This window comes from Erpetoichthys calabaricus, chromosome 17 (genome assembly GCF_900747795.2).
Source record: "Erpetoichthys calabaricus chromosome 17, fErpCal1.3, whole genome shotgun sequence".
Taxonomy (NCBI): Eukaryota; Metazoa; Chordata; class Cladistia; order Polypteriformes; family Polypteridae; genus Erpetoichthys; species Erpetoichthys calabaricus.
Genome location: NC_041410.2, coordinates 78,196,177 through 78,217,838, shown reverse-complemented (window position 1 = coordinate 78,217,838; position 21,662 = coordinate 78,196,177). Strand labels below are relative to the sequence as shown.

Below are 21,662 nucleotides of genomic sequence, written 5' to 3'. Positions count from 1 at the left end.
TTTTGACTCCTGGGGAACCTTCTGCAAGGTAGTTCACATGAATGAACAATATAAATACGTTTTTTTTTTTTACCGGAAGACCAATTAAATTTTAAGCAAATATTTGTTAATCTTATAGCTTTGGTTTAAAATAAAAAGGCAGCCCTTTCTTGAAAGCATCCCATTGTACTCAAATTGTATAAAGGGAGAATTGTATACAATTCAATGTTTATCTCCCATCCATCCATTTTCCAACCCGCTGAATCCGAACACAGGGTCATGGGGGTCCACTGGAGCCAATCCCAGCCAACACAGGAACCAATCCTGGGCAGGGTGCCAACCCACCACAGGACACACACAAACACACCAAGCACACACTAGGGCCAATTTAGAATCGCCAATCCACCTAACCTGCATGTCTTTGGAAGGAAACCGGAGCGCCCGGGGGAAACCCACACAGACACGGGGAGAACATGCAAACTCCACGCAGGGAGGACCCGGGAAGCGAACCCGGGTCTCATAACTGCGAGGCAGCAGCTCTACCACTGCGCCACCGTGTGTTGAAATTAAATTAGTCAAAAACGCCTAAACTACGCAGTACTCTGAGAAAATTGACGCTACAGGATTTCACTTTTTTACTACACTACTTGTAGAAGTATGCCTTTCACAAAGTTGTTTTATGTAAGTTAGTTTAAAAATGAGTTACCTAACATTAATTACGTTGTGCATTGTAAGCTATAGACCTTTAATCATAAATGTAATTCCAACAAATGGCCAGAAACCAGCAACCCTCTAAGTTAATTTTTCGCGCAGGTTTTAAACACTAGAGGACCCTCGGCACTCGGAACCGTTATGTTCGCCGGTGGCAAAGGCGGGGGGAATCCATTTCCGCTGCACAGCGAGGTAAAGACGGAAACGGAGTTAACGTCAGTTCTGAAGTCACCCCAAACATGTTGCGAAAGTTCGGAGAACACGTTTTGGAAGATTTTTTAATAATTTATTTACTGGCTCAACATGACAGTAAGTAGATGGACATGAAGGCAGCTTGAAAAAAATCAACCGACAAAAAGAAAACAGCTATGGAGGAAAGGGATTTACCTGCGAGAAAACCGGACACTCAAAAGAAGCAGGTGTGTGTTTGTTTACTTAAAATGTATAATGGAAGGGTTGTATACAATTCAATGTTTAATGTGGTTAATAGAACAGGGTGTTGAGTTATTGCCACTCTTGAATGTTTTAAAACCTGTACAATATAAACATAAGCCCTCCTAACCGTTACAAAAATAGTCATTATATTACTGAGCCTTGCTGTTACATTTAGATTCTGTTGTGGTTGACATTTCGGAGTAATTAGCAAAGCCTTACCGTTTTTAGTTTAATATGTTTTTTCTTTTTTTTTGGCATGGTTATTATGCAGCGTTGCTTTGGCTACTGTCAGTTGTTCAATGTTATTCAAAAATGAAACCTCTTCATGAATTATTAAAAATAACATTTTCTTGGCGAACTATCTGACTTTCCAGGCAAGGACGAATGAGCTTATTTCTTTTGTTTACCTGCTCTTGCTTATAATAGCGTAATTGGCGTTTTGGCAGACTGCAAGACTCCTCCTTGTTATGTCTGAATCAGGGGTAATTAGAAGATTAAACTACAGAAGTATGTATTAAACAAAATGTTAGCCTTGCAGATTTCTTAGGTTTAAGAGTAGAAAACAGTTTGATCCTGGGCGTATACTGAAGGTGGCGCCGTTGTTTATTTTGCTCCCGAAAGCCATATACAATACTGCTGTTCATTTTAGTGCGATATCCACATTATAATCGAAGTGGGGGGGAGGGAGCGTTTTCAAAAAGCTGGAGGTAAATCGTTATTTTGTTTCCAAAAGTGATTTTTTTTTTCATCATCTTTTACGAATGATGACTTTATCCATGAATTTCAATGGTTTCCAGTTAAAATGCAAAACACTCTCTCTCTCATACACACAACTTAGATTAATTTTGTCGATTAGTAATTCACAATATGAGACAACGGCAACTGTTTAGTTTTCCACTGCTTTCTGGTTATCGTGATGATATCTAACTCTGGTATTCTATTTGTAATTTTTCTAACTTGTGTAATGTTACTACTGTATATGCTTCTATTTGTTATTACAGTGGTGTGAAAAACTATTTGCCCCCTTCCTGATTTCTTATTCTTTTGCATGTTTGTCACACAAAATGTTTCTGATCATCAAACACATTTAACCATTAGTCAAATATAACACAAGTAAACACAAAATGCAGTTTTTAAATGATGGTGTTTATTATTTAGGGAGAAAAAAAATCCAAACCTACATGGCCCTGTGTGAAAAAGTAATTGCCCCCTTGTTAAAAAATAACCTAACTGTGGTGTATCACACCTGAGTTCAATTTCTGTAGCCACCCCCAGGCCTGATTACTGCCACACCTGTTTCAATCAAGAAATCACTTAAATAGGAGCTGCCTGACACAGAGAAGTAGACCAAAAGCACCTCAAAAGCTAGACATCATGCCAAGATCCAAAGAAATTCAGGAACAAATGAGAACAGAAGTAATTGAGATCTATCAGTCTGGTAAAGGTTATAAAGCCATTTCTAAAGCTTTGGGACTCCAGCGAACCACAGTGAGAGCCATTATCCACAAATGGCAAAAACATGGAACAGTGGTGAACCTTCCCAGGAGTGGCCGGCCGACCAAAATTACCCCAAGAGCGCAGAGACGACTCATCCGAGAGGTCACAAAAGACCCCAGGACAACGTCTAAAGAACTGCAGGCCTCACTTGCCTCAATTAAGGTCAGTGTTCACGACTCCACCATAAGAAAGAGACTGGGCAAAAACGGCCTGCATGGCAGATTTCCAAGACGCAAACCACTGTTAAGCAAAAAGAACATATGGGCTCGTCTCAATTTTGCTAAGAAACATCTCAATGATTGCCAAGACTTTTGGGAAAATACCTTGTGGACTGATGAGTCAAAAGTTGAACTTTTTGGAAGGCAAATGTCCCGTTACATCTGGCGTAAAAGGAACACAGCATTTCAGAAAAAGAACATCATACCAACAGTAAAATATGGTGGTGGTAGTGTGATGGTCTGGGGTTGTTTTGCTGCTTCAGGACCTGGAAGGTTTGCTGTGATAGATGGAACCATGAATTCTACTGTCTACCAAAAAATCCTGAAGGAGAATGTCCTGCCATCTGTTCGTCAACTCAAGCTGAAGCGATCTTGGGTGCTGCAACAGGACAATGACCCAAAACACACCAGCAAATCCACCTCTGAATGGCTGAAGAAAAACAAAATGAAGACTTTGGAGTGGCCTAGTCAAAGTCCTGACCTGAATCCAATTGAGATGCTATGGCATGACCTTAAAAAGGCGGTTCATGCTAGAAAACCCTCAAATAAAGCTGAATTACAACAATTTTGCAAAGATGAGTGGGCCAAAATTCCTCCAGAGCGCTGTAAAAGACTCATTGCAAGTTATCGCAAACGCTTGATTGCAGTTATTGCTGCTAAGGGTGGCCCAACCAGTTATTAGGTTCAGGGGGCAATTACTTTTTCACACAGGGCCATGTAGGTTTGGATTTTTTTTTCTCCCTTAATAATAAAAACCACCATTTACAAACTGCATTTTGTGTTTACTTGTGTTATATTTGACTAATGGTTAAATGTGTTTGATGATCAGAAACATTTTGTGTGACAAACATGCAAAAGAATAAGAAATCAGGAAGGGGGCAAATAGTTTTTCACACCACTGTATAACTGCAGAAAAAAATAATGTAACATTCTCAGACCTGCTCAGTCCACTGTAGAGTTGAGAAGGGAAACAATCCCTGATGGGGTCCCAGTAAATTGAAGAACCTGCTTATGCACACACGGGCAGATTGTCTTCACATACATGTCTTTGTAGATGTGGAAAGAAACCCAATGTAGACACAAGGAGAACATGTCTATTCCATAGCAGCAAAGACTGGAAGCAGGATTAATATAGATAAGTAGACCTTTGTTTGTCCCCAGGGTGAAATTTTGCCTTTTTTTACAGAAGCTCTTTAAATAAATAAATAAATAAATAAATGTATGTATATACACACACACTCGCTTACTGTGGTCTGAACACACTAGCATGACTAAAAAGCAAGATAATTTAAAAGAAAGAAAAACTTCTAACTTGGCAGTCCCGGTGACACATAATGCAGCCATATTGCTGTTGGTATAAAGGAGCCCCTGTAGCGTTTCTTCACACACTTCTGCTGAATAATTCGTTTGCAGAAAGTCCTCGGTGTTAGTGCGTCAGAGAGAGGACGGGCAGCTTTGTTCATAATGGCACTCAGTTTTGGGTTAAATTCTCTCCTTTGTTACTTCCTCCTGGGGGTCCAGAGAGCATCCTCTAACTGAGCTTGCCCTTTTAATTTGCTTGTTGATTCAGTGGGTGTCTCTTGAAGTTGATGTTACCAGCTCAGCATGCCACATCATACAAAGTTTCCCTTTGTAGAAGATGTAGAGGATGTCAGATCCCATATTGACAGAATACTATCTCCTGAGGAAAAAGAGCCTCTGCTGCCATTTCTTATATGGTTCCTTTGGGTTCCAATAGCAGTCTAACCTTTTATTAATGTGCACCCCCAAGTTCTTGTAGAAGTGCACCACCTCTGCATCCACTCCCTGAATAACAACTGGGCATGGAGGCTGTTGGTGGGATGAAAGTCAATAATCAGTTCCTTGATGTTGTTGTTGTTAAGTTTCAGACAATTCTCTTTGCACCAAGAAGCAAAGTTCTCCACCCGACTCCTATACTCCTTCTAATCCCCTTTATCAATGCACCCCATAAGTGCAGAATCATCTGAGAAATTCTGCAAGTGACATGACATGGTGTTATATTTATAGTAGGAGGTGTATAGAGTGAAGAGAAAGGAGACGGGACTATTCCTTTGTGGTGCTCCAGTGTTGCTCACATCTGTATCAGAAACACAGTACTTGAGTCTCACAAAAGGAGGTCTGCCTGACAGTCCATTATCCAGGACAATACAGGCTTATCCACCTGCATATCTCTGAGTTTTCCGTTTAACAGCAATGGCTAGATGGTATTGAAGGAAATCAGAAAACATAAGCCTCACAGTGCTGTCAGCTTTGTCAAGGTGAGCATAAGCCTTGTGGAGCAGACTTATAACTGCATCCTCCAATCTGTGTCTGATAGGCAAACTGCAGGTGGTCTAACACAATTGGACTTGTATTATCTAGCACCAGTGTCTCAAAGGTCTGCATGATGTGAGAAAATGAAAACACTGATAGAACCATTATTAGCCACTCTTACTCTGTGTCACTGTACAAACAACTAACAGTGTTTGTAATAAGTTCACATTTCACATTCACTAAATTTATTTCTGTACTAAATTGAAGAAATGAGTACAATGAGTGTTCAAGTGAATAGCATTATGTTGAAAAGCAATTGTGAACTTGCACATGTTTAAAGTTCAGAATTAGAAAGTGCAAATGTAAAATAAATTAACAGCTAGCCTAATTGATACTGATTATGTCATTATGTGTTTAATATTTGGACTTCTTTTTAGGATTTACACTACGTGGAAAAAACAGGGGGTGCATCAAAGTCTGTGGAGAAAAAAGGCCCCTATATCATGTCAAAGTCAGCACTGCTTCATCTCAAGCTTCGTAAGTGTTTTGTATTTTCTGATGGTACCATATAATAACTTAACTCTTGTGTAAATAATTAGAAAACAAATATCATCTTGGTTTGTATTATATGTAAACCTGTGTAAAAATATTTTTGAATTCCATTTTATTAAAAACCTACCCAAGATGTTGCCTGAAGAAGGGGCCTGAATTACCTTGAAAGCTTGCATATTGTAATCTTTTTATTTAGCCAATAAAAGGTGTCATTTTGCTTGACTTCTCATTACATCCATTATGGCTAACAAGATGCAACACCCTAATACTTCAGAAGGAAAAGGAAATTACAGGGGAGGAAACTGATCCACATCCTGCCCTTCCTGTGGATGATTTTGTGTTAGAAGTGAGCACATGTTCTAAATAAAGATGTAACTAGTTATTTACCATAGTGAATGTACATCACTTCGTGATGTTATACTATGCAAAAAAAAAAAAAAAAGTGTTTTTCAAAGTGATTACTGTATGCAGTGTATTAAGAGCATCAGTTTAGTGCAGGGGTGGGCAAACTACGGCCCGTGGTCCACATCCGGCCTGTTGGTCTTTTTAATCTGGCCTGCCGAAGATTGGTACAAAATTGCCCAAATCAAATCATATCATAATTATGACTGCATTCATTTGACCTTGTTCTGTAATGCCTGGCGTTCCACCAGGTGGCACATTAGGCGCAGTGATACATTGACTTGATTTTGCGGAGCCCGGGTTACTCTTTGTTATTACTCTGCTACTGCTCTGAACCCATCTGCAACAGTGAATGAGCCAAAGAAAAGAAAAGTCGACAGTGAGTGCCGAGTGTTTAATAAGGAATGGACTAAATACTTTTTCACTGAAGTCCGGTCAAAGACTGTATGTCTTATTTGCCAAGAAACCGTTGCGGTTTTAAAGGAATACAACATCAGCCGTCACTTTTCCACCAAGCATGCTAATTACACTAACAACCAGTCAACACAGGAATGGACAGCTACCGCTCAGAGGTTGGCAGCTAGTTTGCAGGCTCAGCAAAACACCTTTATCCGACAAACTACCATCCAAGAATCAAGCACGAAGGCAAGTTATGTGCTGGCATTCAAATTAGCAAAGACCAGCAAGCCTTTCTCCGAAAGGGAGTTTCTCAAAGAGTGCATGGTAGAGACAGCAGGTATCTTGTGTCCTGAGAGCAAGAACAAATTTGAAAAAATTAGATTATCACGCAGGACAGTGACTCGCCATGTTGAGCTAATTGACGAAGACTTAGCTAGCACGTTAAATAAAAAAGCGGAGTCATTTACATTATATTCCTTGGCACTGGACGAAAGTAATGACATAAAGGACACCGCTCAGCTTTTAATTTTTATCAGAGGGATTAATGACAATTTTGAGATAACAGAGGAGTTTTTGGCCATGGAATCCCTAAAGGGGAAAACGCGGGGAAAGGACTTGTATGACAGTGTGTCAGGGGTCATAAATAGGCACAAGCTACCTTGGAGTACGCTCGCCAACGTTACTACAGATGGATCGCCAAATCTGACTGGAAAAAACGTTGGGTTGCTCAAAAGAATACAGGACAGGGTGAAGGAGGACAACCCTGAGCAGGAGGTAATTTTCTTACACTGCTTAATCCATCAGGAAGCACTGTGTAAATCCGTATTGCAGCTTGACTACGTAGTGAAGCCAGTTGTAAAACTCGTTAACTTTATTCGAGCGAGGGGACTTCAGCATCGTCAGTTTATTAAGTTTCTTGAAGAAATTGACGCTGATCACCAGGATTTGCTTTACCACTCCAATGTCCGCTGGTTAAGTTTGGGGAAAGTATGTCAACGAGTGTGGGAGCTCAAACAGGAGATTCTCATTTTTGGAGTTACTTGAGAAAGCTGACGATTTTCCTGAGCTGAGTGACACAGATTGGCTTTGTGATTTAGCTTTTGCTGTGGACATACTGACAAGCATGAATGAGCTGAACGTGAAGCTACAAGGGAAAGCCCAGTTTGTGCATGAAATGCACACAAACGTCAGAGCCTTCAAAACCAAGCTAGCTTTATTCTCAAAGCAAATGTCAAACATCTCATTCGCTCATTTCCCCACACTGGCTACTCTGAAAGAGCCCCCTCGACTTTTGAAAAAATACAGGAAATCACTGGACAGCCTGCATGGAGAATTCTGCTGTCGGTTCTCTGATTGTGGAAAAATTTACAAGTCACTTCAGCTGGTGTCATGTCCCTTCACACAGGACCCTGAAAGAGCGCCACAGGAGTTGCAGTTGGAACGGCTTGATCTCTAAAGTGACACCATCTTAAAGGAGAAGTTCAACTCTCTTAAACTGGATGAGTTTTATGCTTCATTAAGCGCAGCCAAATTTCCAAACATCCAGAAGATGGCACAGAGGATGCTGGTGTTGTTTGGCTCTACGTATGTATGTGAACAGACTTTTAGTGTGATGAACACCAACAAAGCACCCCACAAATCCCAGTTGAGCGATGAATACCTCAGATCTGTTAAGAGAATTGCCACAACAACACTAACACTAGACTTCGATGCACTGGCAAAAAAGGGTGATCAACAACACTGTTCCCACTAAAAGTGAATGTAAATATTAACACTGTAATGCCTTTTTTATGTTTGTGTTTGATATGTATGCATCTAGTGCTGGCCCGGCCCGTTTGTCAAATTTTAAAAAGTCAATGTTGCCCCTGAGCCAAAAGGTTTGCCCACCCCTGGTTTAGTGGGTCAGTGTTAAATTAAAACTCGAAGCTAGTTTTTACTGATTACAGCACAAGAAACTTCTACCTAGTGCATGTTGAACTGTAACTTGTTCATCTATGCTTTTGTAAAAGTGTTATAAGGCCTTCAGATAAAATGTCCACAGGATGCAGTGCTGGCATACTTACCTTAGACCTTAGTTCCTTCCGCACGTATTGGAACATTGAGCAGCAAAAGGTGACCATCAAGCTCTCTCAGTGGCCAGTTGAGTTGCTTCTTTCCAAATTACATCACAAGCTTGCGTCTTGTTGTAATGTTACTCTCTAAGACTTTCTGTGATGTTCCCTCTGCTACTGTCCTTTGATGAGCTCCAACTCCATCACAACACAGGCTGGACAACTTTTGGACAGCCAAAAGACATGCCCTGAAAACTTAAGTCTGCTTTCTTCAACGATATCCTGTGGACTTTGTAGTCCTGTTTGGTTCAGTATTTCCCAGTTCGTTGTGTGATCCAAACTTGTGATCTTAAGGATTCTCCGGAAGGCATCTTTGGTAGAATACATATAGTTTATGAGATATTTTCACTGTTGCAGACCATGTCTCACAGGCATGAATTGCAGTGGGTAAAACAATTGACTTGCACAACTTAATCTTGAAGTTTTGTGTTGGTGTGGGTAATTTCCTTACATTGTCTTATTATTGAATTGCCAGTTCCATTCCATTCTGTGTACTGTATTGTACAAGCAAAAAGACCCTCTTAAAATACAGATTTAACATAAGCATTTGTAACTTAATTTTCTGTTTTCCCCTTTTCTTTACAAATGCATTGCTCTTGAATTTGCACATTTAGAAAAAGTGGAGAAGATGCCTGTGGCATGTGAGTTTGCATGACATAGTGTATTTCTCCCAATTAGGTGCAACTGAAATCACTCCCACACATTGCACTACTGGAGGGCCATCTTTTGAGAAGCAGTTAGTCAGTCCCCCTACCAATTACAATTCAGAAAATATGATATATTCCCCTAATATTGTTTTATTTTGTGTTTTAAATCCAAGTATCAATACCCAAGTTAATAATATTCACAGTCTTGGTCCTACCATTGTTGTAGGCAGTGTTTTCCTAATTTTTAATATTACTGTTTATGAAAAGTTCAGTAAAGGGTTAACAATTGCTGCTTTTGCAATCGAATCATACAGTTCATTTAACAAAAGGTGACAGTATTGGTGAATACTACATCTTTTCTGAATAATACTTCTTTTCAATATAGTACTATAATCCATCAATATATATAATTTTCTAAACACATTTTGAGTAATACAGTATCGGATAATGAGAGCCTATCCTGTTGGTGACTGGCACAGGGCAGGAAGCAATCCATAATGGTTCACCATTAAACCTATAAGGTTAGTACACAGTTTGTTGCCAATGAACATACATATTGCATTAATTTCTGACAACCTGCTCAGAGGATGCGTCAAAAGAACACTGAGAACGTGTGGCAGCCATGATGTGTGTGCGTAAATGTTCTGAGCATGAGGTGTAAGCCGCCTCTAGGCTAGCAGGTGAATCGGGGAGTACTTTATTGATTAGCTTGTAGACAAGAAGGGCAGAAATAACAGAATTATTGCCACTCGTCTTGCGTACCCCTCACATTGTTATTTTATAGCTAAGTGGGCACTGAATGTTTAAAGTTTACCAACTCTTAGCTATTCACCCTTTCCAAATGATTTAATCTTTTGACAGTCACAGTTCTTGTGTTGTACAGTTACTGAGAGAAGGGATCCTACTCTGTTGGGTCTTTGAGCAAGGCCCTTAATCTGAAAATTGCTCCAGGGGCACTATACAATGACTGCAGGGATTAACAAAGTATATCAAATGGGGGAAAAAATGAAAAATAACAAATGAGTAAAGGTAAGACAAGTAAATATCAAAACAAGGTAGTACTGTTCTTCAGATTATAATTTATTAAACTTCTACCGTCAGCCCAGACTAGGTCATATTCTAATTTTAAGAGTGGGAAAGAACATAGTCAAAATAACCAAAGAACTGAAGTCAAGGTTCTGTAATACAGAGATTACTGCTTCCTTTGCAAATTTCCTACTTTCACTTCATTGAAGTAAAGTTTTTACTTTTATTGTATGAATTTGTATCTTTTCAACAATCTTGTCTGTGACTTTTGGAGTCCTTTAATTATTTATTTGACCCTAGATTATTAATACCTAGTTTTACCACAGCTCGGTGTAGTGAGTTCCGCATGCTCCAAGACAGAAGGATTTAAGCAGTGCGGAAGGAATTAATCCAGCTATTTTTACCTATTTTATAGCTGTGGCTACATGACTTGCAATAACTTTAGCTTATACAATGTGTGAGATGTTTCTATATTTTTAAATGTTTTGTTAAAAGCATTCTTTTCAAAGTCCAGTTTAAATCAAGTAAGTTAACTTTACATTTTAAAAAATAAAATATTTAACTGTCATGTTATGTAAAAAGTGTACAGTAATCCCTTTCGATTTCTGTGAGTATAATATTTGCACATCCATTTTCGTCTCTAAGAATGTTCTGGAAATAATTAACTCTTATTTCTTCAATTTATAAGGTATTTTCTCTGTTACAGGGCTTTCTGTTTTCTTAATTCAGAACAGTAATTGCTGTTATTTTTTCAACATGTACATTAAAAAAAGTGGCTGTATATTCTCATGTGCTAGTGGTGGCTATGTAAACAAGTTGGGTTTTGGAGTCTATGGGTAATTGTCAACACCAAAATAACTGTTTTTTGGCAAAAGCTGTTTTTTTTTTTTTTTTACTGTGTTTTGCTAGGATGCAAGGATTTTTAGAATGTGAGCAATTATTAATATTCCTTACAGAAGTACATAGACTTGACCTTGAAGATTTTATTTATATATATATAATATATATATATATATATAATATACACACACAGTGGTACCTTGAGATAGGAGTGCCCCAACATATGAGTTTTTTGAGATACGAGCCGTCACTAGGTCGATTTTTTTGCCTTGAGTTACGAGCCAAAATTCAAAATACGAGCCATCAAAGAGCTTGTCGCCGCACATTCCGAGGAACTGACGACAGAGGAGTTGACGGAACTACAGACGCGGCAACATACAGAGGTTCTGCAGGAGATCGGTATCGCGGAGGAGGTTATCTCTTAAAGTGAGATAATGGAAGTGTTTGCAATGTGGGAAAAAGTTTTGAACTTTAAAGAAAAGAAACACCCTGAAAAAGTTACAACTGATCGTGCAGCAGCGCTATTTAATGACACTTGCCTAACATTTGACTTTATTGAAAAGAAACCCTGAAAAAATTGCAGCTAATCATGCAGCGGCGCTATTTAATGACACTTGCCTAACTCATTTCAGAAACATTCTAAAGGGGAGGACTAAACAAAGCTCCTTGGATAGGTTTCCATTGAAACGCCTTGAGAATGAAAGTGAGGAAAGCATGGCAAAAAAGAAAATTAAGTTAAGCAAAAGTGAAGTGAAAGAAAAAAACATTACAATATGCTAATCGGCTTTGCCAACATCTGTTTATTTCTTTAGATTCTCTTATGTATTAGGTTTTGTTTGTATACAATATTTGTTTATTATAAATACATTTTTCTTATGTTGAAAACATTTAACAAAAAATTGGGGTGGTTTTTTAGGGGCTGGCACGAATTAATCTCATTTCAATTAATTTCAATGGGGAAAATTGATTTGAGATACGAGCATTTTGACTTACGAACTCGGTCACGGAACGAATTAAACTTGTATCTCAAGGTACCACTGTATATATATACAGTATATACACTGCCTGGCCAAAAAAAAAGTCGCCACCAAAAAAAAAAGGTCACACACTCTAATATTTCGTTAGACTGCCTTTAGCTTTGATTACGGCACGCATTCGCTGTGGCATTGTTTCGATAAGCTTTCTGCAATGTCACAACATTTAGTTCCATCCAGTGTTACATTAATTTTTCACCAAGATCTTGCATGATGGGTGCATCACTTCATCTGCTTCTCTTCTTACCCTGATGCGCCCATCACTCTGGAACAGGGTAAATCTGGACTCCTCAGACCACATGACCTTCTTCCATTGCTCCAGAGTCCAATCTTTATGCTCCCTAGCAAATTGAAGCCTTTTTTTTCCTGTTTGCCTCACTGATTAGTAGTTTTCTTACGGCTACACAGCTGTTCAGTCCCAATCCCTTGAGTTCCCTTCGCATTGTGGGTGTGGAAATGCTCTTACTTTCACTATTAAACATAGACCTGAGTTCTACTGTTGTTTTTCTTCAATTTGATTTCACCAAACGTTTAAGTGATCGCCAATCACGATCATTCAGGATTTTTTTCCAGCCACATTTCTGTCCTCGAAGACGATGGGTCCCCACTATCCTTCTAGTTTTTAATAATGCTTTGGACAGTTCTTAACCCAATTTTAGTAGTTTCTGCAATCTCCTTAGATGTTTTAGATGATTTGACCCTTCTCAAACAGACTAACATCTTTTCCACGACCACGAGATGTGTCTTTCGACATGGTTGTTTAAGAAATGAGAAGCAACTCATTGTACCAGTTGGGGTTAAATAACTTGTTGCCAGCTGAAAGATAATTGCCCATGCAGTAATTATCCAATAGGAGGCTCGTACCTATTTGCTTAGTTAAATCCAGGTGGCGACTTTTTTTTTGGCCAGGCAGTGTATATTAGTGCTGGGCGGTATGACCAAAAGTCTATATCACGGTATTTTTCCCATGCATGAGTGGATGTTAACCACATTTTCCACTGCAATTACTGGCTAAGAAAAACCTATTCCACTGTCATGAGAATTGTACATGGTACAAAAAAACTTTTTAATGTGCACACAAGTATTAATACAGGTTTGCATGGCCCCATAAAGTGATAGTTTTCAAGGGGGTGGCACTAATGAAGAGAAGGAATCACATTGCATGACAGATGCAGTCAAAATATAGAATCTTTTTATTGAACAAATTTTGCGAACAACTTAAACTAAAATTTTGACAACATATTTTCAACCATCCAAAGAGGCATTTACACTTAGTAAAATATCCAGAGGTGCTTGTCAAAAGTTGTATTGCACTGAACATGTCTTAGAAAAGGAATAAATAGTAAATATTTTTTGTAAACCAACTACACTTTGTTAATGTTAATCTCTGTCCACTGACACGTTAAAGTGACTTTTTAAACAACTTTACCATCATTAAATTGCATAAATTTTAAACTAATAAATAACAACAATACAATAAATAATAGTGCAACTTCCAGTAATAATACTATTACTTCCAAGACTTCAAAGCCTAAGTGCAACTTGATGATGACATCTTTATCAACTGAACCATCATTAAGGCAAACTGCATTAATATGGACATTGCTTCAAGCTAAGCTATATACGTAAATAATAAAACTGCAACTTGCATTTATAATACTATTTGTGGTATAGCCCTACGGAAGCGTATTAGGGCCACAGTGAAGAAAAAAAAACTACAGTATGTCGAGATTAAAGTCGACATTTCCACTTTATTCTTAGTTTATTTTGTCATTAAAGCAGAATGTCATAAACTAAACTTCATACTAAAATCAATGTTTAATTTACTAGATTTTCTCAAATCTCGTCATATGTTGATGTAGCACATTAAATGCTTTGTGTTAAGTGTTCCCCGACCCAGTTGTTAATCGCTGTACGAGCATCTTAAACTGACTTCCTCTACACTAATAGTATTGGTCTGATATACCAAACCCGCAGTTCCTATCTTTCCTTTTTCTTTCTCCACATAACCAATCGCTACACGATAAACGTTTTTGTGAAATTAAACGTAGTTATAAACTTAGACCACGGACTGTTCAGAACTTTAAAAAAAAATCTTCATTATACATGTTTAATTATGCCATCCATTCAGGGTTGCGCCCATCCCAGTAAGCATTGTGTGCGAGGCAGGAGCAAATCCTGAATGTGGCGCCAGCACATCGCAGGGTGAGTATGAGCAATACATACACTAGTAGGGTTAATATAGCATTACAAAACCCCACATCCTACATGACTTTGAAAGGAAACTGAAGCATGCCGAGTAAACCCACCAGAAAAACATGCCAGTTCAAAGCAAGGAACAACCGGGACCCCATTGCTGTGAGGCAGCAGTACAACCTCCACGCCACCGTGCCCCCACATGATTAATACATGCTTTAATGCATTTCATCATGAAAATTATATCAAGTATTTATCTTAGCATTCTAAATGTTCAGGGAGCAGGAATATCATGAAATGAATGTATTCTGTGTGGTGGTTGCTGCCTGCGCCTCCTCTTAGTGTAAGAGGAAGTCAGTTTAAGACACTTAAAACAAAGCATTTCATGCGCTACATAATTTATGACGGGGTTTGATAAAATCTAGTAAATTATATATTCATTTTAAGATGAAGTTTAGTTTACGATGGTCTACTTTAATAACAAATTACAAGAATAAAGTCAACATGTTGACTTTAATCTCGACAAACGGCGAGAATAAAGTAGAAATGTTGAGAATAAAGTCAACATGTCGTCACACTATTACACAGTACCCAGGTACATTACACAGTATTGAAAAAAATAAAACAAGTACAACTTGGCTTGCAGTATTATCCAGTAGTATAGAAACAGTATTCACACATTTGAATGTAATGGTCTACATCCGACCTTTTAAATCCAAAGTATCTCCAGACAACAGACGTGACTCCTTTTTCTAGCAAAAGTTCTTCTGTGTCATCATTTTCAACTTTATCGTCTGCTACAACGTCAGTTTCGGAATGTTCTCTGTCCATTTTCACAGCGCAATTCCTCCACTACCGCATGTACTCCATTGCATGCCTGTTTAGCGGTGTAGCAGTGAAAAAGAGCCCCCGCACAACATCGGTGTAGCAGTGAAAAAGGTCCCCCTTAAACAGTTTCCCGCAGTGCCACGTTCCGAATGTTGTTTAGGAAATTTAAACCGGTGTTGCGGTATAAGAAAAATCCATATCATAACAAAAATAAAAAACGGTTTTCGGTATGAACCATTACACCGCCCGGCACTAGTAGAGGGTAATGGTACGGTCAAAAAAGGAAATACAATTTACAGAGGAATGAAGTTGATGGGGGGGTGCCAATTAAAAGAGCTTCAGTTTTGGTGCTGTTCAGCTTTAGGAAGTTCTTGGACATCCAGGCCTCAATCTCATCCAAGCAAGAGGAAAAAGTTGATGGAGGTGTAAGAGAAGTCGAATCTAGTCTCACGCAGAGCTGCGTATCATCGGCATAGCAATAGAATGAAACTCCATGCTTGCGGATGGTGTGACTCAGGGGTAGTATATAGATATCAAAAAGGATCGGCCCAAGGACTGATGCTTGTGGGACCTCACAGGTGTCAATATGGGTATGAGATTTAGCATCCCCCAAGGCCACATACTCAGTCCTGTCTGTAAGGTAGGACTCTAACCACTCCAAAGCAATGCCAGAAAGTCCAATTGTATAGTGAAGATGATGGAGAATATTATGATCTACCGTATCAAATGCAGCTGTAAGGTCCAGGAGGATAAGGAGTGATGGAGAGCCATGGTCAGCAGCCATCAGGAGGCCATTGGTGACTCTGACCAGGGCTGTCTCTGTGCTGTGAGAAGTTCGGAAACCAGACTGAAATTTTTCAAACAGATTGAATTTTTTGAGGTGATCCTGAAGCTGAACTAAAATAACCTTTTCCAAAACCTTAGACAAAAATGGAAGGTGGAGATCGGACGATAGTTTGCTATCACTTCAGGATCCAACGAGGATTTTTTTAAATGAGGTCTAATTTTTGCATATATGTATGTATAATAATTCGCCTGCCTCCTCACTCACTCACTCACGTCCGTCCGAAGCCGAATGCGTAGTCGCCTTCTGTGCAGCTGCCTGAAAAACCTTACAAGACCGACATCCAACCCAAACATCACGGTAGGCGGCGGATTTACGGCTGCAAAAATTCAAAGAGAAAGGCGACTTCGATTAAAGCTCTTGAGGCCTCAAAGGCGATTTCGACTACAGCTCGAGGCCTAATTATGCATTCTGATTCAATTACGCATTCATTCAATACACCTATATCAGGTTTGTGGTGCTTATACTTATTACTATTCCATATTGTACTGGAACATTGATCATTCAATATTATACTATAGGCCTGGAAAATTCATCAACTAACAGTACAAGCCTGTACAGTAATGATTAAAGCGGACTACAATCATTACAAAACAACTTTGTCGTTACTTATCATTTGTTCTTCATACACTGCTGACACAAAGTCGTACCCGTTTCATCTTATGTTATCGAAATATATATATATCCTCTTTAATAAAATCCCTGTGTGCGTCCATGTGTCCGTGTGTGGGTGTCTTCTGGTGAAGTGCGCATGCGTGGTACGTGGTGCGATGCTTCAAAGGCCACCTGACGCGTCACACAAGACCGAGAGGGCGGGACCTATAAAATATTGCGCGGCCGATCCAATCGGATTTCGGTAAATGAGGTAAGACCTAAAACATAACACACGAAAATTCCAATCGGGTACTGTGACGCGGATACCAGCTTCCCCAAAGAGGTGGGATTAGTGTTTGTTGTTGTGCAAGTGTTCACTCTGAGGATTTCAGATTTGCGATTAACAAACTTGGCCCTGTAAAGTGTTTTCCTAAATATACAAATTTTCATGATATTACAATAGGATGACTTTTAAAAGTAGATTTATTTTTGCGCACATAAAATCCGTTGCTGGGGAGACGCCATACATACAATAATCAGCTGCACGCCACCACAGATTAAAATACTTGCTGGAGAGACGTATTACTGCGAGAGAAAATTAAAGGCACACAATACAGTGACGCATATTACAGCCACATACAAGCCAGTATTACTAACAGAAAATAGACGGTCCTTTGCCATTTAATATAGACTATATAATGTATATGTGTATATATGTATGTGTACATGTATATATATGTATGTATATATATGTATATGTATATGTGTATATATATATGTACAGTGGAACCTAGGTTCACAACCATAATTCGTTCCAAAACTCTGGTCGTAAACCGATTTGGTCGTGAACCAAAGCAATTTCTCCCATAGGATTGTATGTAAATACAATGAATCCGTTTCAGACTGTACGAACTGTATGTAAATATATATATTTTTTTAATTTTTAAGCACAAATATAGTTAATTATCCATATTACTAAACGAGAAGGGTAAACCGGATATGGACGCAGGGACCTGCCCGTGGACGCAAAAGACATAGTGCGCAAGTGCCACACAAAGCCCCCCCCAGAGTGAAACGGGAGAGACTATGCACGTGCGCAAGTGCCACACAAAGCCCCCCCCCCACCAGAGCAAAACGGGAGAGACTACGAACCGTCAGAGTAGGAAACAAAGTAAAACGTCATAAAGAGGTTAAAGAACAGGGACAAACACATGGTGAGCAGGTTACAGAGCAAAGCCCCCCCTGCCCAGAGTAAAACGAGAGAGACTACGAACCGTCTCACATGCCGCAAGCAGGATAAAGCTAGGTCAGAAATAAAACACAGAGTAGGAAACAAAGTAAAACTTTATAAAGGGATTAAAGAATGGGGACAAACCCGAGATGGTACGGACACGCGCCTGAAACCGCGGAAGCAAAACTGTCTCGGCTCCAAAACCAAACAGCTCAACAACTAACACAACTTCAACACGTGCCTGCCTGGATATAATTAATGAACGCAGTCGCCTACAACGTGCGTCTGAAATGCTGCAGACCAGGCATGCACTGCTCCAAAAAAACAGAGCTCGACTAAACGAAATACGAGGTGAAACGGAAACACTACAGATTCCGCAGTGCTCCACAATACACCACATAATGGTTCGGGAAGAGCTTCGTAGTAACAGTGGGGAGACCCAGAGTGACACGGGCGAACGCTCCGCATTAAACATACGTCATCCTCTCACGTCCAATCTATACAGCATAGGTGAATCACATTACAGTGATGCATTATTAACAGTACGATAAACATCACAGTATTGCAAACAAATGAAAATTATTACTCGAAAAAGGGAAGATATATTCACCACGGACCAGGTGTCATTGAAACAAAAGCAGAATGAAGCGAGATCAGAAATGAAAGACATAGTAGAAAACAAAGTAAAACGTCATAAACAGGTTAAACGAGGGGGCCAAACACATTGACAGCACGTTACAGATAATGAAGACCGGAATTCAAACGCTTCAAAAACAAAAGCTCGAGTGACCGAGATACAAACTGAAACGGCAAACACTACGGGGTCCGCAGTAGTCCACAATGCACCGCATAATATTACGGACGGAGCTCCGTATTAACAGTGGGGGGGCCCCAGAGTGACACAGGCGAACGCTCTGTATTAAACGTGCGTCATCCTCACACGTGGCTGCCCAACGGACAAGGGTTCAAAACGCCGGGGGTAGGCAAGCGAAGCGAGCAGGGGGCGGAGCCCCCTTGTACCATAGAATGCACAGCGTAATAGTAAACTAAATGTAAAAACATGGAATAACACTGAGAAAACCTTGAACAACAGAGAAAACTAACACTGCAATAGTTCGCGCTATAGCGCTAGGAACTGCTCGCTAAAAACACTGTTTTTTAATGAGTTTTAAGCACAAGGGAAAAAATGAACATTTGAAAAATCCGTAATTTAATAAACCACCAAGAAAAGTAACATTGCAACAATGCAGGCTACGAACTGATCACTGTAAACAACTGAAAACAAAAACAAGCCTTCTCTACCTTATGCGTCCCTCCCTCTCTCGCTCGCGCTCTCTCTCTTTTGCGAGCCAGGAACACCTGTGTGTGTGTCTCTCTAGTGCGCTCCTCTGTGTGTGCGTGCGCGCGTGCCTCTGTCTCTCTCGCGCTGCCTGTGTGTGTGCGTGTCTGTCTCTGTCTGCGCTGCCTGTCTGTGTGCGCAGCTCTCTCTCTGTGCTGCCTGTGTGTGTGTGCGGCTCTCTCTCTCTCTCTCTGCCTGTGTGTGTGCGCGGCTGTCTCACTGCCTGTGTGTGTGCACGGCTCTCTCGCGCTGCCTGTGTGTGTGTCTCGCGCTCTCTCTCTCTTGCTCGCTGCACAGGAAATGCACAAGGAGAGACTGAACATGTACAAACCGAAAGGGAACCTTGCTTGTTCGTATACCAAGTGTGTGGTCGTGAACCGAGGCAAAAGTTTGGCGAACTTTTTGGTTGTAAACCGATTTATACGTGTACCGAGATGTTCGTGAACCGAGGTTCCACTGTATATATATGTATATGTATATATATGTATATGTTGAAAATAGTTTTACTGTCAAATAATGCAAAGAGTACGTGACACGTGTTTCTCCGTAATTCTGGGCTCATCAGGCGTACACACTCACTGCATCCCCTCTCGTTCAAACCTCGAACGTCAGCGCCAGAGGCGAAACCCCTAATGCTGCGCTACGGCGTGTGGTTCGTTCATTTGACAGCATGTAGATCGGGGTAATTACTGTGATCTGCTTCTCGCAACTGAAAGAGGGCACCGTGGCGGATGTTAGCCGACTTGCTGACCAACCACAAGCGTTACCTGGTAGGTAACCACCCATACAATCAGATTGTGATTCAGACTACGAATGCCATGAATATATATATGTATATATATGTATATATATATATATATATGTGTGTATATATATATGTATATATATATATATGTGTATTTATATGTATATATATGTGTGTGTATATATATGTATGTGTATATATGTGTATATATATGTGTGTATATATGTATGTGTATTAGTGCTGGGCGGTAGACCGGTTCATACCGAAAACCGGTTTTTATTGATATGGATTTTTCTTATACCGCAACACTGGTTTAAATTGCCTAAACGACGTTCGGAACATGGCGCAGCGGGAAACTGTTCAAGTGGGGACCTTTTTCACTGCTACACCGCTTAACACAGATTTGTTGCACTAGAGCTCTTTTTCACTGCTACACCACCAAATAGTGGGCGGTAGCATAGGTATGCCGCGCGGTGAAAATGGACAGAGAGCCGACAAAAAGCAGTCACGTCTGTCGCCTGGAGATGCTTTAGTTTTAAAAGGTCAGATGTGTTAATACAGTTTCTATACTACTGGATAATACTGCAAACCAAGTTGTACTTGTTTTTGTACATGCTAGTGTATGTTTTGCTCTTATTGATCTGCGATGTGGTGGCGACTCGTTCAGAGATGGGCGCAACTTTGAATGGATGGCATAATTAAACATGTATAACGAAGATATTTTTAAAGTTGTGAACACTCCGTCGGCTAAGTTAATAACTAGTTTTAATTTCACAAAGACGTTTATCTGTGCGGTGATTGCTGCAGGCGCCTGCTCTTAGTGCGGAGGAAGTCAGTTTAAGAAGCGAGTGATTAACGACTGGGTCGGGGAACACTTAACACAAAGTATTTGATGTGCTGCATTAACTTGTGACGGGGTTTGAGAAAATCTAGTAAATTAAACATTGATTTTAGGATGAAGTTTCATTTACAACATTCTACTTTAATTATAAAGTAAACTATGAGAATAAAGTGGAAATGTCGACTTTAATCTTGACATAGTGAACATGTCGAATTTATTCTCGACATATAGTTTGTGTTTTTCTTCTGTGTCCATATTTTTTTTTCTTCACATTGGCCCTAATGCGCTTCCATAGGGCTATACCACAAACAGCATTATAAATGCAAGTTGCAGTTTTTATTATTTATGTATATAGCTTAGCTTGAAGCAAGGTCCATATTAATGCAGTTTGCCTAAATGATGGTACAGTTGGTAAGATGTCATCACCAAGTTGCACTTGTTTTATTTTAATTTGGTGAATACTGTATAATGCACCTGGGCTTGAAGCCATGAAGTAATGGTACTACTATCAGTAATACTACTATTATTTATTTTATTGTTATTATTTATTAGTTTAAATATTATGCAGTTTAACTATGGTAAAATTGTTTAAAAAGTCACTTTAACGTGACAGTGGACAGAGATTGTTAACATTAACAGAAAGTGTAGTTGGTTTACAAAAAATATTTACTATTTATTCCTTTTCTAAGACGTGCTCAGTGCAATCCAACTTTTCAGAAACACCTCTGGATATTTTACTAAGTCTAAATGCCTCTTTGGATGGTTGAAAATATGTTGTCAAAATCATAGTTTAAGCTTTAATTTGTTCAATTAATTCAATTAATTTGTTCTATATTTTGACTGCATCTGTCATGCAATGTGATTCCTTCTCTTTAGTGCCACCCCCTTGAAAACTATCACTTTATGGGGCCATACAAAC

At 39.5% G+C, this 21,662-nt stretch overlaps 1 protein-coding gene across 1 annotated transcript in view; it reads left to right on the top strand.

Moving 5' to 3' along the window:
• The first annotated feature begins 853 nt into the window (after positions 1-853).
• The window catches only part of fam219b (family with sequence similarity 219 member B), a 69,206-nt gene continuing 48,397 nt past the window's right edge, over positions 854-21,662 (top strand). The window contains exons 1-2 of the mRNA XM_028822945.2: positions 854-1,109; positions 5,552-5,651. Coding sequence (XP_028678778.1) covers positions 1,059-1,109; positions 5,552-5,651 — 151 coding nt within the window. The 5' untranslated portion in view covers positions 854-1,058. The remainder of the gene's footprint in view (positions 1,110-5,551; positions 5,652-21,662) is intronic.